The sequence below is a fragment of the Cucurbita pepo genome, chromosome 8 (assembly GCF_057944985.1).
Source record: "Cucurbita pepo subsp. pepo isolate OVF chromosome 8, ASM5794498v1, whole genome shotgun sequence".
Lineage (NCBI taxonomy): Eukaryota > Viridiplantae > Streptophyta > Magnoliopsida > Cucurbitales > Cucurbitaceae > Cucurbita > Cucurbita pepo.
Genome location: NC_141805.1, coordinates 3,203,739 through 3,221,525, shown reverse-complemented (window position 1 = coordinate 3,221,525; position 17,787 = coordinate 3,203,739). Strand labels below are relative to the sequence as shown.

The window sequence follows — 17,787 nt, the reverse complement described above, 5'->3', positions numbered from 1 at the left end:
GTAATCTAAAATTGGTCTAATTCAAAATTTATTTTAATTTTTAAAAAAATTAAAAAATAATTATTTTTATTATCTTCTTTAATCTCCTTATGGGATTTTTTAATTACTAATTAAATCAAAAGTTGAGACATTTAATATAGAATTAAAAATTTAATAATTTCCCAAAATTAAAATTTGTGACTAATTTTCCTTTCTATATTTCTATAAAAATATAAGTTATTTGCGAGAAATTTCTACGAAAAAAACAATTAATTCAAGATTGTTTCTAAGGTACTTTATAAAAAGCAAAAGAAAATAAAGAAAACGACTTATTTTGAACTTATCCATTATTGAACCAGTCATGTTGTGTAGGACTAGATGACTCGAGTCAATCCATCGTATTCATCATTCCCTCTTTGCACGGTTTTTTCCACAATTAATATTTTTTTTTAAAAGACTCGGTACTAGGTCAAGGATACTACTAGAATTTAGAAGTAGGTCGATAGCTGGTCGAGGTAGATCGAGGGTCGTCCCGAGGCGTTAGCCTTAGGGATCATTGTCTATTAATTGATACCTCGTGGTCAAGGTGGAGGAGTGTTCGGGAGCTATGCGGTCATAGAAAAGGGTCGTCCTAAGGCGTTAGTCTTAGGGATCGTTGTCTATTAATTGATACCTCGTGGTCGAGGTAGAAGAGGGTCGTCCCGAGGCGTTAGCGTTAGGGATCATTGTCTATTAATTGATACCTCGTGGTCAAGGTGGAGGAGTGTTCGAGAGCTATGCAGTCATAGAAAAGGGTCATCACGAGGCGTTAGTCTTAGGGATCGTTGTCTATTAATTGATACCTCGTGGTCGAGGTGGAGGAGTGATCAGGAGCTACGTGGTCATAGAAAAGGGTCGTCCCGAGGCGTTAGTCTCAGGGATTGTTGTCTATTAATTGATACCCTGATCTCGAATCCTCGTTTTGTAATAAACTCTTAAAGAATCCTTTGATCTGTAAATACTTTTTTTATGTTTTTAACCGTAGTGTTGCTCGTTTTCGAATTTGTACAAAATTTTACTGTATTTTTTCATTGTCGATCTGTCTGTTCACGTAGCGATTTGTGGTTTAAAACCTCGAAAATCAGATCGTAAATAGCAGTAAAACTTGTAATTTTGTGTCTAATAGGTATCTAAACCCGAGTAACGATTTCATATTCGAGTTTCGTCGTTTCTTTCTCCCAAATTTCCCCCAAATTCCACAGCTATAAATTTCCCCCCAAATCGTGATCTATAAATTCCTCCAAACCCTAATTTGATTCCTCCACGAGAAAAACAAATCCAATCCCATCTCCATTCTTGATTTCCTCTGTTTTCCGTTTTCCTCATGGCGCCAATATCGAGAACTCTCGAAATAACGGTGATTTCTGCCGAAGATCTTCACCGTCGTCGGAAATCGATGAAGAAGAAATCATTCGCGACCGTCAAAATCGACTCTCAGAATCTCGGCAGCACACAAATCGACAACAGAGGCGGTAGCTATCCTTTCTGGAACAATAAAATGGCGTTGAACTTGCCGTCGAATGTAAGTTTCATGACTGTAGATGTACATTCTGGAAATTTCTCGAGGAACGAGATCGTCGGAACTGCGAATGTTCCGGTATCGGACTTTTTAGGCGGCTTCGTGCCGGAAAGTTATTTACATTTCTTGAGTTACCGATTGCGAGATGTTAGAGGTAAGAGGAACGGAATCGTTAATATTTCTGTGAGAGTTTTGGCTTCCGATCATACGTCCACTTCACAAACGCGAAAAGTACAAATTCCGGCGGAGAAAACTAATTTCGGCGGCGGCGTAGCAATCGGAATCCCTATGAAATTTATTGAATACTAATGAAATTTATTGATTACTTTTTTCGAGTTAAAAAATTGTGTATTTAGGATTAAAATGTGTATATTTTCGGAAGATCATTTATTATACTTCTTAAATTTATATATTAACAAACAATCATTATCTTTAACTTTTATTATTATATTTTAATTCAATAATATTATGAAGGGAAGGTTTGAAACTTTAACCTATGGATCGATAGAATATGTTAATTATCGTTGAATTATGCTCAGTTTTGCATGATTAATGAATTGATTTATCGACTTCAATATACATTATTATAAATGTGTATTAGTTAATAAAATAACATCGATTCAAATTATTGCAATTATTTTTGAGTTAAACATATGTTTTAAACCCTGTTTTTTTCAATCCAATTTTGTCTCTATACCATTTTTAATTTAGTATCAATTTTTTAGTGTTAAAAATTACTTCCAAATATTTAAGTTCACCAACTAAATTGACAAAATTTTAGTGGAAAAAGTTATTTAAACAAAAAATTAAATTTATCTCGAAAGGTTTTAGAAATTTGAAAGAAGAATGAAAAAAATTCTTTTATGTTATGTCATTTTCACGAGACAACTAGAATATAAGATGAAAGAGGATAGCTCTTGTTGAGTTGTTAATGTTCACGAGACAACTAGAATATAAGATGAAAGAGGATATGTCTTGTTGAGTTGTTAGTGTTGGATGATGAAAGTCCCACATCACGAATACTATCTCCATTGGAATGATGACTTTTGGGGAAGCCCAAAGCAAAGTCATGAGAGCTTATGCTCAAAGTGGACAATATTATACTATTGTGGAGAATCGTGTTCATCTAACTTGTATTAGAGCCATGCCCTAAACTTAGCCATGTCAATAGAATTTTCAAATTTTGAACAAAGGGCTCCAAAAGAAAAATGAGTCGAGCATCGATCGATTAAGGGGAGGTGTTGGATGATGAAAGTCTCACATAAAGCTAATTTAATACTATCTCTAGTAGGCTCATTTAGGGAATGATCATGAGTTTATAATTTCAATCACTTAAAGGGGACAATATCATACAATTGTGAAGAGTCGTTATTTATTATTTATTTATATGGTGTTGTAAATTGAGTTATTTGCATTTAAAGACAACAAAATAAAAATATTATATAACAGTGGAAAATTGTAAAGCATGAGTGGAAAGTGGGGCAAAAGTGAAAAGTATTCTAAATTGACTTATTTACAATTGCACCCCAAAGGGTATGGAGGAGAAAAAATGTAAAAGAAAAAGGACAAAATAGCAAATTCCACTTTTTTTACAACACGGAGACTGATTGCGATCACTCAAGCCTGGAATTCCAAAACCACTACAATAAAATAATAATAATAATAATAATAAAATAAACATTTTCCACGGTGGATTTAAAATTTAAATTCCCCCCCAATTATCACTCACTCATTACTGTCCCCCACTACCACCAAACAAACAAACAACAGTCCAATAACATTTCGACACGATTCCACGTCATTCGTCTGTTATTTGTATAAATTGACAGCCCGGTGTTTTTAGTATTTGGACTACCCCTAGCCAACTCGCCTTTTCTGTTCAGAAGCAACCCGCTCTTTTTCTTTACCATTTCTCTCAACTTTCCATCTCCATTCACTTCTAAAACCCTTGTCCTCTATCTCCGATTCTCTTCAAATCCTTCCTTCTTGATTCTGCAATTTCTCGAATTCGTTATGGCGTATGCTGAATTTTCTTCACGAACAATCGAAATCACTGTGATATCGGGAGAGAATCTTCAAGTACGTGGAAAGCCGATCAAGAGCAAGAGCGATTTGTTCGTCACTGTTCGATCTGATCTTCAGAACGACTCTGTGAGCACGAAAATCGACCGCGACGGCGTTGGATTCCCGCGGTGGAATGAGAAGCTAGTCGTTTATCTCCCAATGCACGCGGCGTTTGTTATTGTGGAGGTTTGTCGCAGAGTTTCGAGTCGGAAAATCAAGATCGTCGGGACGGCTAGGGTTCCAGTGGCGGATTTTACTGCTGGATACTTGCCGGAAAGTCATCTGCAGTTTTTGAGTTACAGGTTGAGAGATAAGAGAGGCGATAGGAATGGAGTTGTTAACTTGTCTGTGAGAGTGAAGATGGCGGCAGGAGTTGAGCTTCCTTCGTTGCAGAAGCAGGGGATTGGAGTTCAAGTAACGGTGCCGATGCCGGAAACAAAAATCCACGGCGGCAGCAAAGGAGAAGTAACTGGTATTCCTATATGGAATTTTAGTTACGGAGGTATTTTATTTTCTTCTCATGATTGATCATGTACATAAACAACAGATTTACATTAAAGAAAGAGAAACAAAAGTGAAATCATGTCAAGAACCAGAAACAAAAGTGGTATTGAAAGTCCTACTTCTGTTTCTCGTTCTTAACATAATATCGAAGCATCATTCTTAACAATTTCTTCATTTTTCTTCTTCATGGGGCATCATTCTTAACAATTTCTTCATTCTCTTCTTCATCACTCTTCCTTATATTTATTTTTGTGCTTATATGGCTAGAGATTTTTCAAATTTCACAAAACTATTAAATTAGCTAATACATGATGATCGATTAAGTCAAATAAGTCAATGATTTGCATTCACTATAGAATTTAAAGACATATTAGATATAGATGTCGACTTGACAAGTAACTGATATCTATCTTTATATCTCGAGGTCCAATCATGGAATCAAAAGCTCCAAACAGGCTTTGATTCTTCATGTCAAAAGTTTATATTGGCCAACATATTCATGCCAGTAGAGATTCGAATTAAATGCAACCAAATTTCAAATGATCCAAATTGATTAAATGAAGTCTTGTTGACTTCCTGAGTCTACAAACATTTTTTCTTGGCGTCTCAAAACGTTTCAAGTTCCTGATATTTTAAAATTTTATAAATTTATTAAATATAAAATTGAAAATTGAAATTCATATTAAAATTTTTTGAAACAATGGAAATCGTGAAGATTGAAATACTATTAAGATATGATATTGGGAGAATATATTATAATAATTAGTTAGAGAGTATATCTTTTACGTCCGTAATCAATTAATATTTTTTATTTATATTGAGAGTTATTAGTAGTATATTTTATGCTAGGATTTGATTATGGTATATTTTATCTTATTTATTTTTCTTTATTTTGAGAGTTATGGGTAGTATATTTTATGCTCCGATTATTTATTTTTTCTTTATTTAAGAGTTATTGGCAGTATATTTTATGCTCCGATTTGATTAGTAGTATTTTTTATTATTATTATTATTTGAGAGTTATTGGTAGTATATTTTATGCTCCGATTTAATTAGTAGTATTTTTTTTTTATTATTATTATTTGAGAGTTATTGGTAGTATATTTTATGCTCGGATTTGATTAGTAGTATATTTTATCTTATTTTCAAGATTTAATTGATAGTTTGTATCCTTGTAAACATTAATGAAGTTATATATTTATATTTTTCCTTGTGTAGTAGTTGATAGTTCGTATCCTTATAAACATTAATGAAAATCGCACTTTCAATCTCATTTCTATTTCTCATTCTTAACACACTCAACGAGCTAAGAGCGTACTCCTTCTGGGTATTTGAGGGGTCGAAGAAAGAGAGTTTTCCCTACTCGGACTTCTCCCGTTCGAGTAGATATTGGTTTTCTAAATGAAAGCACACAAAGATTACCAAAAAGATTAAAGAAAAACGCCTTAAAATGTTATCATAATAAAACATTAATACAGCATTCTCATTTCAATGGACTCCAAAACACAGTTCCCCTCTAACAAAGTACATACATACATTAACCAAACAACAACAGCAGCAGTAGCAGCTTCAAAACAAACTCTGCAGGAGCGACCCTTTCAAACAAGGTCCCCCTTCTCCTCACTAGCCATCAAAGCCAATTGCGTGCGCTTCGTCGCTCGTAAGCTTTGTCACACTTCTTCGCTACTGGAACCGTTCGGCTTCAATATGTTGAACTTGCAGAGCGGGCAGGTTGCATTGATGTGTAGCCATTTGTCGATGCAGTTGCAGTGGAAATGGTGGTTACAGGGCAGCTCTCGTAGCTCCGTTTCGTTTTCGTAAGCACTGAGGCAGATGCTACACTCCTGATGATATAAGATTTCGGGTTAGGAAAAAGGGACGAAGTTGTTTGATTTCGTGTATTGTACACTCCTCTTCCTGATCCGATGGTGCTTTCGGCACAGAAGAGTGAGCTTTTTGAATGTCTATAGTATCGATTACCATGATGAAAAAGTTTTATGAACGAATCCAATAGTATTCAAAGAATGGTTTAGAGAACTTCGAATTCTTTAAGTGGTATAACTTACGGAACGAAATCTCGAATCGGAAACTTACAGAATCTTCGGGACGAAGAAAATGCTTGGTAGGTGCATCAGTGTCACATTTAGTCATGATTCCTCCAGTAGATTCTTGAGTATCACCAATCCCTTTCTCAACATCACATGTTCTGTTGAATATGTACTTCGGTAAGCGATCGATCTCCTCCTTCGTTGCTCCTTCCTGAATATTGCGGGTTAGAAACGAACCACGGTGAGTTGACAGTAGCAACAGTATAAGTATCATCACAAACTCAAAAGCTAATTGTAAAATGTCAAGCAGATATAACTCGAGGAACATTCTCCGTTCTTGACAACATTGTCACGCTCTAGCATAAGTCGATAATAACTGCAATAGAACCTATATGGTTGTGTTATACTGATCAAACATGACCAGCCGCTAGAAGGGATTAAAATACTAACCAACAAACAACATAACAAAAGTATCTACTCATGGCAACAAGTGAAAGACTCTAGACTAGATGACTAAATATACGAACATTAAAGAATCTGAATGTGAGATCCCCACATCGGTTGGAAAGAGGAATGAAACATTCTTTATAAGGGTGTGGAAAACTCTCTCTGACAGACGCGTTAAAAACTTTGAGGGAAAGCCCAAAGAGGACAATATCTGCTAGTGGAGCGCTTGAGCTGTTACAAATAGTATTAGAGTCAGACACCGAGTGATGTGCCAGCGAGGACACTGAGCCCCAAAGGGAGGTTGACACCCGGCGGTGTGCTAGTGAGGACGCTAGGCCCTGAAGGGGGTGGATTGTGAGATCCCACATCAATTGGAGAGAGGAATGATTGCCAGACACTGGGCCCTGAAGGGGTAGATTGGGAGATCCCACATCGATTGGAGAGAGGAATGATTGCCAGCGAGGACACTGGGTCCTGAAGGGAGGTGGACTATGAGATCCCACATCGATTGGAGAGAGGAACGAGTGCTAGCGAGAACGCTAGACCTCGAAGGGGGTGGATTGTGAGATCCCGGTCCTAAAGGGAGGTGGATTATGAGATCTCACATCGATTGGAGAGAGGAACGAGTGCTAGCGAGAACGCTAGACCCCGAAGGGGGTGGATTATGAGATCCCACATTGGTTGAAGAGGGGAACCAATCATTCCTTACAAGGATGTGGAAACCTAGATGCATTTTAAAAATCTTGAGGGGAAGCTCGAAAGAGAAAGCCCAAAGATGACAATATCTGCTAGCGGTGAGCTAGGTCTGTTACACTGATTCAATTACACGTTTGGCATCAATTAGTGTAACAAGAATCCACGATAGCACCCCTTAAAGTGTTTTAAGTAAGCCAATATTTCATCTATAAACAACACAAAAGGATTGTAGGATGGTGTCCATTTACAGCAAGCTAAGTCAAAGAAAAACAACAAACTCGACCCACGAGATTGAACGAAAGCTCATTGAATCTACCTGATCGGTAACCGCATACAAGATAGCAATTATGCAAGGAAGACAGCAGCAAATAGCAACACCAACAAGACAGGCAATTGCGACGCAAATCAGAACAAACACGACGTCGAAAGCAAGGAATGTAATACAAAGCCTGCAATGTAGACCATGGAACTGATAAGAACTCGAACAATCAACAAGTTACGAAACAGTTGGTTTGAAGATTAACAAACCAGTATAGCTGAGGTGAATCATCTATCAATTCTTGGCCTCCAGTAGTGACCCAGTAAAATCCTAGCAGCCACCAGATGAAAGAGAACAAGGTATTTGCAGACTCAATATGCTTCACAAGATTGCTATGAAAAATGTAAATGCTAGAGATTAGTAATCAAAGATCCTCAGAGCTCAATGCTGTAAAAATGGCGAATGAACATTGTCTTTACCTTGGTTCTTCTTCATTCACGGTAAGTTCTTCATCTCCATCACTTCCAGAGGCGGAATTCGAGTCATCGCCGCTCATCCAGTCGCTGCCACGGTCCAATCCGGCGGGCTCTCTCGTCAAGTGCCGCCGCTTATACTCGGCTGCAACACAGGACATGTGAATTATACACTGCAAAGCATATCCAATGATCCAAAACCTAAGCGGCACAGAAGGATTTTCGCTCGTGCTGAGCCCTAGGATAGTAAAACTAATGGCGACGAAAACCAAGTTCCATAGAAGGTCCAAGAGGATTATCGGCTTCGAGTACGCCCAATCACTCTGCCGTTCCTCCAGCTGCTCGGCGGCGGTTTCACGAACACGAACGGAGGGCTCTTGAAGCATCATCTGCCGGCCACTTGCACGGCGTAGAAGACGAACCGCACCACGAAGAGGCTGAGGCGAACGACGAATAAACCCTCGCGATCGGAAGAATCCATCGGCGACGGAATAGCCAAGCAGAGGCGAATTATCCACCGTCCGGATGGGGGAAGAGTACAGTGGGATTGAATCACGCATTCTAGCGATTCGATTATCGATCTCTAGTATGAACTTCGAAGTTTCAGTGAAAAAATTAGGTCAAAAAATCACAAAACTCCAAAAAAGCAAAAGGTATTTCACGAAACGAATCGAGTTGATCTTTTCCTGAAGAATCAAAGTGAAGCCAATCCGAAATTCCGGATTCGACAGATCAGAAGCATCGAAGAATCAGCTGGGACCTGAGGGAAAATTCAGAGAAGATGAAGAATCTGTGAAGCTGGAAAATCGAATCAAATTGATTGGGGAAATTGGAGAACTTACGGAGAGCTTTAAGAAGAAATGTAACGGCGAAGGGAATCCGATGGAAAGAACATCAACTTTTCACGAAATTCACGAGAATTTAGACACAATTTGTTGTTCGCTGAATGTAAAATCAATTGTCAGTTTTCAGTCAACGCGGGCGAAGAACACAAAATTAGTGAACATTTTAATTTTTTAAAAATGTTATAATTAGCTTTAACTTTAATGCTTTTTTTTTTAATTTAAAAAAATTGTATTTATCATTATTATAATTATTATTTTTGTAGTTATCTAATTTTAAAATTCATGGATTTATATGGAAATTAATTTTATTTGTGGTTTATTTACATTATCCATTTAAACCCTATATCCTACTATGAATTAAATAAATACATTTTTTCAAATATTGTATAATGTTTAAAATATGTTAAATTAATAAACTAAAAAAAAAAAAAAAAAAACTATACGAAGTGTTCGTGAAAAATATTATTGAACTTTAAAAAATTTCAATAACACCCGTAATTTTTTTTTTTAACTCCATAAATACCCTTTAATTTTTTTAAAAGACTACGTGACATATTAATATTATTTAATAATAATAATAGATTATATGATTGAGTTCGAATAAATGGACTACACATATGGACAATACTTGATTGGACGTAGACATAAAACAAATGTCGGTTTATAAGTGGGGAGAAAAAAATCTAAAAAATTATATATAAACTTAATTAACATTTGGTTAGAGATGTCTATTTAATTCGAGTTCGAGCAACTAATGGAAATAAGCAAGTAGATATTTTTTTTCGTTAGCTAAATGAGGACGGAGACGAGAATTACGTTCTTCGTCCCCACTATTTTTCATATATAAATATAAATATATTTTTATATATTCAAATTAAGGTATATATATATATATATATATATATATATATATATATATATATATATATATATATATATATATATATATATATATATATATATTCAAAGAAAAGTATAGGGACATTAAATAAGAGGGTGGGGGGCTGTCTAAGAGCAAAGCATTGAATGTTGGCTTCCCAACCACATTATAAAACTCATCTTTTTTTTTTTTTTTTAATATTTTGAGTCTATTTACTTTTTTGCCCTTGAGTTCGGCTCGACCTAATCGTAATGATTCAATCTCTTCTTGGTTGGTTCGAATCGAAGGCAACGTTCTTTCTTCTAATAGTAAATTGTGTAACGGTTGTTTATGTTAGAATTAATAGTTCTCTACCTATTTTTATATACAAACAACTAGACCGAGCTTGTAAAGTATGGATCACTATTTCTAACGTCATTTTCCCTACTTTAAATAGTTTAATTTAAATTAATTAATTAAATAGTTTCATTAATCAATTTTATATCGAACTTATAATTATATATTCATACAAAATTAATGAAAAATATATTTAATTCGAAAAATTCAAAGTAACACCTAATATAATTAGTTATATTAAATATAAAAAGAGAAAACTAGGTTTAATTTTGAAATTATAAATATTGAACTTAAAAGGAAAAAATTAGATTTGATACTAAATATTAAAATTATTAATGTGTATTAGTTACCTTAAATAAAAAATATATTTAAAATTGAAATGAAATTCTAATTTATTAAATATATTTAAATAATATCCCAATAAAATAATAATAATAATAATAATTTTTAATTATTTTACAAAAATTCTCTTGGAATCCATGAGTTGAGCCATGAAGATCCCACATCGAAAGATTTCAAACTCTTCTTCAAATCCCTAACTTTCATTGGAATCACTGCCTGACCTTGTTTCTTCTTCAAATCCATAAGTCGTGTTCAAAACTTTACGAAAGAGATTTATCCACTAAAAAGAGTGAGAGTATATTAAAGATTCGTAAGTTGGGATGTCCCGATTTAGTCATATGCTCTTGATGGTTAGATGTTTGAGATGTCCCGATGAGATGATCAACACATGTGTCAATTCTCAACAAATGTGTCTGAGCATGTGATGACATCACGATGCATGGATCGTGTTGTTGGGAACTAAAATGACAATGTGATGCGAGGTTGTGTTGCACAGGATTGAACATGCACGCATGAACGACGTTTGTTACCGAATAAACTTGAATTTTGCACAAGTTATGTTCAGTTGGTGAAGGTAAGTCGAAAAATGTGAATAGAATTTGAGTCTCTCTTAAAGCTTATCATGAGCGTGTCAAGATCACGATGCAACACAGTTGTAGAGTACAATCGTGACAATTAATTTTTAATTCTAAATAAAATGAAAGCTAATGACAATAAATGAAATGTTCATTCCCAATAGAATAGAACAAGAGAGCAAAAGTCAATTACAAACCACCAATAAAAACATCATTTTTTAGCTACTAAAAAAGGCATAACAGTCCCACACACTACACTCAGATTAAATTATATCCTAATTTTTGTCATCATCCATGACAAATAGTCAATTTAAACATAAATGAACAAAACACCACCTACCATCTTAAACATCGATAGTTCTCGACTCCGTTTAATTAAAAAAAACACACGGGGGGATGTATATAATAGTTCATCAATATCTCAGAGTGAGGATCAAAATCTCTAACATCCTACGTGCGATGGTATATGCTTTAATTACTTGATCTATATTCAAGTTGTATGCAAGATTACAGAACTAAAATAAAACGAACATATAAAGATCAAAATGAAAGAAAAGTTCACGAATCAAATTTATATCCTAAGTTTTGTCATCATCCATAACAAATAGCCAATTTAAACATAAGCGAACAAAACACCACTTACCATCTTAAAGATCGATAGTTCTCAACTCCGTTTAACAAAAAACACACACACGTGTATATATATATATATATATATATATATATATATATATATATATATATATATGTAGTTCAAGAATATCTAGGAGTGGGGATCAAAATCTTTAACTTCTTACGTGCGATGGTATATGCTTTAATTACTTGATCTATACTCAAATTGAATACAAGATCACAAAACTAAAATAAAACGAACATATAAAGACCAAAATGAAAGAAAAGTTCACGAATCAAATTTACGTCTCCCAATACAAATATTTTACGGGGCATTTTCGTAAACATACATGTGAATCAGTTATTTGGATTACCTCCATTTCCACCATAAAAGTAGGCATGACTTTAAGCTACCAAATGCCCTATAAATAAAGTTACTGCAAAAGGAAACATTTAGCTAATGCAGGAAGTTGAAAATGGTGATCAGATTGGCGCAAAAAAACACACAAATCAGCTAATCTTTTGAAATTTTGAGAACTAGAACAAAGAATATTTGCCACCTACTGTGCAGCTTCTTTCCATTTGTTTTTGCTTTCTTCACCTTCTAATCTTTCACTACTATATTGACTTAAAATAGGGATCAAAAAAGGAATAGTACCTGGATCACTAGGATAAACAGCCCCATCATCCTTTCAATGTAGCTTCCAAAAGCTTTTGGTTGCAACGAGGATTCTTTCTCTTCCTTGTGATCCCGGCTCTCTTTCGTGTATTGTGGCAGTCCATCTTATCGCTCGAGCTATGCGGTTTACCCTTTCAATAACTTCAGGATGGTCTCGAATCACTACTGTTCCTTCAGGACGTAAGATTCGGTCCATTTCCACCATTAGATCAACAAGGTTACACCTACAGGGAGCCAAAAAGTTCATTTTACTTGGTTTGATTATAAAGCTAGGATAATATGGACAGCCACAATACATGAAAAAGAGCCTATTTTTGGGATCAACAAGGTTACACCATTAGATCAAGATAAGTTATTTAACAAGGTATACAAAAGTTTACAATTTCATCTGGACGTTATACAAATGAAAAGACTGTACTAGATGATAAGCTTTCAGGGGGGAACGACTATTTTTCGGAACAACGATACAATTTTACTAACACTTCTTTATCGTCGTAAGTGATCGGCCAATTTATTAAGTTTTAAATTTGAAGTTTACTAAACTACCATCATTTTGTTTCGAGTCGTTAAACTCGTTCAGTTAAAATCAACCTCGAAATATCTCAATATTATTCTTTACTTAAAAACTACATTTGGTTTTATGCCATGCCATTCGAAAACAAGGGAATAACAAGGCAGCAGAATGAAATAACTGAGAATGGGTGAAAATAACAATGCAAACCTGCTCTTGTCGAAACCTGGATATCTAACGAGTGATTCGATTCCAGATACGTGGATAAAATCATAAGAACGTGGGTACGTAGAGAAAGGCTCACACCTGAAACCATCAAATATTGGTTCATCAATAAACAATGCATTCGAAACATTCTAGTTGTGAGGGTACCCACATCACCGACCTCTCGAAACTCGAAACGAAGAAAATAAATATATACTTCTGAAGTGGCTATCAAAAAAGAAAAATTGAACGATAATGGTTTAAACTTTAAAGAGAGAATTTCAGCTAAAATCCCAGGGAAGATCACTAATCTGCTTCGAAAACATTCTCTAGGAAGAATTAAAGTAAGCAATTCGAAACTCACCAGTCATGGTAGACTCCAATTAAGCCTCGGTCATATAAAGCAGCCAAAGTGGCTGGCTTGTGAGAAGGAACAACGTTCATCACCCAAACAGGGTCAGATCTTATGGCTGCAGCAAAGCCTCCAAAAAATGCATTCATATCCATCACATTGCGTACTGCTGGGGTGCCCAGCTTCAGATTTAAAGACTTTTTGTAATAAGAAACCCTCCTTTCCCATCGCCGAGTGTCAGCATTGAACACGTCGAGACCTTTTTTCACAACTTCGGCTCTTGAAGGAGCTTTTGCTAGCCTATCCGGCCATTTTGGAATTGTGCCAACAGAGATCGCTTCCTTGGCAGAAGACGTTCTACTCACGCATCTATTTAATTTCACATACCTACAATAATACAAAGTCGTGACAAAGAACTAATTTATGGATTAATGAGAATTTTCCATACGCTAATAAGTCTAGTTAAAATGGGCTTTCAACAGTAATTACCACGCACGATTTGGATCATCAGACTCACTGCACAATTCAAGTCCAAATTCATTTTGATTAGGAAGACACGAATCTCCAGTAGGCTTTTTCCAGATGACGGTATTACCATCTACGGCAATTAACTCGTAACATAATGCTCTTGCAACACTCTGAAGATCTGCCCATTCTTTGTCTTGTTTGGGCCATTGTACAGGTGGTCCAGATATGACCAAATACCCCCCTGGGCGAAGTACACGATCAACTTCGACAAAATATGTAGCATCTGCAAAAAACAGATAATTATATGATTAAAAGAAATCAACACATTGTATATATTGTTGGAAAGAGAGGAGTGGAGACAAATGGCATGGAATTCACTTCATGTTTAAAAGCCAAATGTTTTAGTCTATAAGTAACTGAAGTTTATGGTAATTTAAGTCCAAACTATAACATTCTAAGGGAGCTCCAATTTCTCATTATCTAAATCATTTATAAGATGAAAACAAAAGAATCTTATTACTTTTTTATTGGCCATGCATCAGACTCTGAGTCATATAATATAACTTTTTGGTGATAATTCTAAAAAGAGGATATAAACATCTCCTATAAGCTCATAAAATCACGCTTTGGTTACAGATTAAGGTTATTAGAACTTACTGTAAGCAGTAAACGGAATTAAACAACGTGAACAATGCACCAAATCAAATGAGAATGCTGGAAAAGGGAGTTTCCGAGTTCCAAGCATGGCAACGAATGCTGGAACCCCTCTTTCCAAGGCAAATTGAATCTGGGATTTATGGGAATCTCTTGGAGCAAAAGACACAGTAAGAATGTCCTCAGTAAGCAGATACCCCCCGAAACTAGCAACCTGCAAAGAACATCAAATTCGTGATCTCTTTATTAAAATTTAAAACTGTGAACAAAATTTCGACATGGGGCAGTAAGAAAAAAGGATTTGTCTTACCCCACAGCCCATATCAAGTGCAGTCCTTAGAGTGCCACCCTTTATAGGAATGTATTGTCCAAGTTTCTCAATATATTGCACCGCACCGTCTGGAAACATGGTACCGCCACCTGGAAAAATGAAATGCGGGCCTTCCTGTTTCATCCATCCTTGATGTCCTTTCCTGTCTGCAATCTTATTGTGAGGCATGTTGCTGTGCCATATCTGTACAATGAAAATAAATGGCACTTAGAGATTGATCTTAAGCATTGACGTGAACTTAAGACTAGATTCCGCACCAATTAATCTTTAAGCGGAATGAAAACTGACCAAGATAACATTAAAATAAACAAATTTGTATTTTGACATTTGATACTAACCAAGGTGCCATTTAATATATGCATGGGATTAAAGTCGAACAGAGAGAAATAGGCTAATGGTTTAAAAAAAAAAAAACAATAACCAATATTCAGATATTACAGCTTCAGCAGGGTCCATCAGAAAATTTAACTGAAGTTTTTTCTTCACTGAAAGCATCAATATGATTTTCATCTCAACTACGAGTATAACAAAAATCCCCTGAAACCAGACAAAAGCTATATCTTTTAATACTAAATTAATTCATTTCTTAATTTTCTTGTTCTTTCTTCCTTTATACTTACAGATCTTAATAGAAAGTGAGAAAATCATTATCAAAATCTACATTTGTGGGACAAAGAGTTAGAAAAAAAACAGCAGTACACTTTCTTTGGTCCCAGTCCATGGCTTGAATGAGGCAAACATACGCCCTAATACACGTTCCTCAACGCTGAAGGTTTTATTAACCTTGAACTCTCCCTTACATAGTAAAAATCAAAGGCAAGTTCCAAATACTAAAGGAGAATGGATAGCCTACAACAAGATGCAAAGTACAGATGTCTATCAATGTTTTTCCTTATTCCACCATGTCCCCCACCCGACTTCATACCCCAAATATAAATACACATACTTAAAACAGTTGACAACTCATGGCAAGCACATACTTTAAATCACATTTAAGTATCGCTGACTCCTAAGCCCAGGAACTATCAAATGAATATCAATCCTTCCTCACCCACAGTCCCCATGGCCATCTTCTGCGCAAAAGAGTGATTTCTACTTCCAAGTAAAAAATGTGTGGTTTTCTTACTCAACCTTTCATTTAGAGAAATGAAAAATGTACAAGAGCATACAAAAACAGGCCTACAGAAGGAGTCCATGGCTACAAAAAAAAGACTCCAATCGAAAAGAATAAAATCAAGCTAATAATTACAAAACATATGATTAACAAATGCTCATAAGGACGCATTAGATCTCACTACCTTCTTCGAAGATCTCTCCCCCTTAAAAGTCCTACTATTCCTCTCGAGCCACACTCGCCACGCAATAGAAAAACAACAAACACATATTAGAATCTCCCCTTATCCCGAAAAGGAGAATAAAAGCTCCTCGATTAAAGAGCAACTCTCCCTATTACGCACCAACTCGAAAGGGAATGAACAAACTTGCAGCTACCCAAAAGATGATTCAGACCCCCCTGCTGCTGTCTACAAAGGACACGCCACAACAGATACAACCGTGAAAAACAATGTGTGGTATCCAATCAATCGGGTAGGGAATTGCTGGTCTCAACATATCAGCCTTAGTGTCATAAATTGTGCTTATTTAAATCTACTAATTCATAAATGTTCATCCGATTACCTCCACTATCAACCTCTCCATAGTTCATATGCAGCTTGCTAGTTCATTTCTGGCCTACTTAAGTCATCTACACGCTCTATAGGGATAGATTACACATTGTAAACTGCAATTTATTTTCGGATCTCAGTGTACACCTCTAGTTTTAGAAACAGATGTCCCAAATCTTCATGAAGCAAGAATCATAAAACTAAAGAAGTTATAATTTTTTGAACATCGCCAATAATTAGAAAAACCTCGATACCTTGTGCAAGCTCTCCGGCCATTGGACAGGTATCTTATACCCATCGGGCGGTGGAATTAAGCAGAGCGGCGTCTCATCAGGAAGCGGGCAATGTCGCTCCCTATAATAATTCATCTCCCTGCTCAATTGGCTATTCCGCCTCGGATCCTCGCAAGGCATGTGATCCACAGCGGCGGCAGGGCAAGCTTCAATAGCCTGCTTTTGCCCAGCCTCAACCAACTCCATAATTCGCTGACGCTGCCGTGGATCAGCATTAGAAAGCAGCAAAGTCTGTCGGCCAGAGGCAGCAAGCGAGTCACCGAGACGAGTGAAAACGAGAAGAAAGAACAACACAACCAAACCAAAAAACGCCGCGGAAACAATATCAAGAAGTCGCCATTGCCGCGTATTTCTCTTGGAAACCGGCAAGTTAACGTGACCCATCGTTCCAGAAATCTGGATCTGATCAATCAAACATCTGACGAACAACGCGGTTTTGTCGGTACTGCAAATCTAACTCCAACCGGTACTGGAGATGGAAGATTTAGCACGAATTGAAGCAGAGAAACATGAAAACGATTCTCCGATGGAATCAGAGATGAGATTGAATGAAATTGAAAGTAATTTCAAAGGGAGATTGAATGTTCGGTTTGAAGTGGGAATCCACAGTCGAATCTCACTCCCTCGGAGCTTCGATGATTCAGAGACAGACAAGGGTCTCACTTTCTTCACCTGAATATATTTAACCGACTTTCATTAGAGTTAAATAATGTCTCTAAATTTTTATTTTTTATTAATATTCTTTTTTATTTTTATTTTAAAAATATTCTTCAAACTTTTAAATTAATTTTAAAACATTTTTTTTATAGTTAATTTATTTGCGCCCCTAAATAATCTATTGTTTTTAGTTTCATCCTTCATTTATGAATGAAACGTATGCCGTAAATGGTTTAGCACGGACACGGGAGCATTTGATGTTTGAGAGAACTCAGATGGATGGATATTTTGGATGTTTCGATAAGATGATCGACACATGGGTTAGTTTCCATTGGATGAGTCTGAACAAGTGTAGA

At 35.8% G+C, this 17,787-nt stretch overlaps 4 protein-coding genes across 4 annotated transcripts; 2 read left to right on the top strand and 2 right to left on the bottom strand.

Moving 5' to 3' along the window:
• Positions 1 to 1,231: 1,231 nt before the first annotated feature.
• On the top strand, positions 1,232 to 1,972 carry LOC111800980 (BON1-associated protein 2). The gene has a single exon (XM_023684922.2). The coding sequence runs from the start codon at positions 1,343 to 1,345 to the stop codon at positions 1,844 to 1,846; it is 504 nt and encodes a 167-aa protein (XP_023540690.2). The 5' UTR covers positions 1,232 to 1,342; the 3' UTR covers positions 1,847 to 1,972.
• A 1,422-nt stretch (positions 1,973 to 3,394) lies between these two features.
• LOC111800077 (BON1-associated protein 2) lies at positions 3,395 to 4,271 on the top strand. Its single transcript, XM_023683659.2, has one exon. The coding sequence runs from the start codon at positions 3,551 to 3,553 to the stop codon at positions 4,127 to 4,129; it is 579 nt and encodes a 192-aa protein (XP_023539427.2). The 5' UTR covers positions 3,395 to 3,550; the 3' UTR covers positions 4,130 to 4,271.
• A 1,264-nt stretch (positions 4,272 to 5,535) lies between these two features.
• LOC111799902 (E3 ubiquitin-protein ligase At1g63170) lies at positions 5,536 to 9,029 on the bottom strand. The gene is made up of 6 exons (XM_023683409.2): positions 8,871 to 9,029; positions 8,035 to 8,788; positions 7,825 to 7,947; positions 7,613 to 7,745; positions 6,200 to 6,364; positions 5,536 to 5,949 (listed from the first exon to the last, which is right to left on the bottom strand). The coding sequence occupies exons 2-6, from the start codon at positions 8,586 to 8,588 to the stop codon at positions 5,776 to 5,778; spliced, it is 1,149 nt and encodes a 382-aa protein (XP_023539177.2). The 5' UTR covers positions 8,589 to 8,788; positions 8,871 to 9,029; the 3' UTR covers positions 5,536 to 5,775.
• A 2,787-nt stretch (positions 9,030 to 11,816) lies between these two features.
• QUA3 (S-adenosyl-L-methionine-dependent methyltransferases superfamily protein) lies at positions 11,817 to 17,452 on the bottom strand. The gene is made up of 8 exons (XM_023683408.2): positions 16,736 to 17,452; positions 14,797 to 15,000; positions 14,490 to 14,700; positions 13,854 to 14,115; positions 13,377 to 13,751; positions 13,019 to 13,114; positions 12,277 to 12,521; positions 11,817 to 12,055 (listed from the first exon to the last, which is right to left on the bottom strand). The coding sequence occupies exons 1-7, from the start codon at positions 17,156 to 17,158 to the stop codon at positions 12,311 to 12,313; spliced, it is 1,782 nt and encodes a 593-aa protein (XP_023539176.2). The 5' UTR covers positions 17,159 to 17,452; the 3' UTR covers positions 11,817 to 12,055; positions 12,277 to 12,310.
• Between the last annotated feature and the right edge of the window lie 335 nt (positions 17,453 to 17,787).

Coding starts and splice junctions, on each gene's coding strand:
- QUA3 (XM_023683408.2), bottom strand. CDS start 17,158: ATGGGTCACGTTAACTTGCCGGTTTCCAAGAGAAATACGCGGCAATGG. Junction 14,116..14,489: donor AATTCCGTTTACTGCTTACA/GTAAGTTCTAAT, acceptor TGTTTTTTGCAG/ATGCTACATATTTTGTCGAA. Junction 13,752..13,853: donor GATGATCCAAATCGTGCGTG/GTAATTACTGTT, acceptor GTATTATTGTAG/GTATGTGAAATTAAATAGAT.
- LOC111800077 (XM_023683659.2), top strand. CDS start 3,551: ATGGCGTATGCTGAATTTTCTTCACGAACAATCGAAATCACTGTGATA.
- LOC111800980 (XM_023684922.2), top strand. CDS start 1,343: ATGGCGCCAATATCGAGAACTCTCGAAATAACGGTGATTTCTGCCGAA.
- LOC111799902 (XM_023683409.2), bottom strand. CDS start 8,588: ATGCGTGATTCAATCCCACTGTACTCTTCCCCCATCCGGACGGTGGAT. Junction 7,746..7,824: donor GATTCACCTCAGCTATACTG/GTTTGTTAATCT, acceptor TCTACATTGCAG/GCTTTGTATTACATTCCTTG. Junction 5,950..6,199: donor TTCTTCGTCCCGAAGATTCT/GTAAGTTTCCGA, acceptor TTATATCATCAG/GAGTGTAGCATCTGCCTCAG.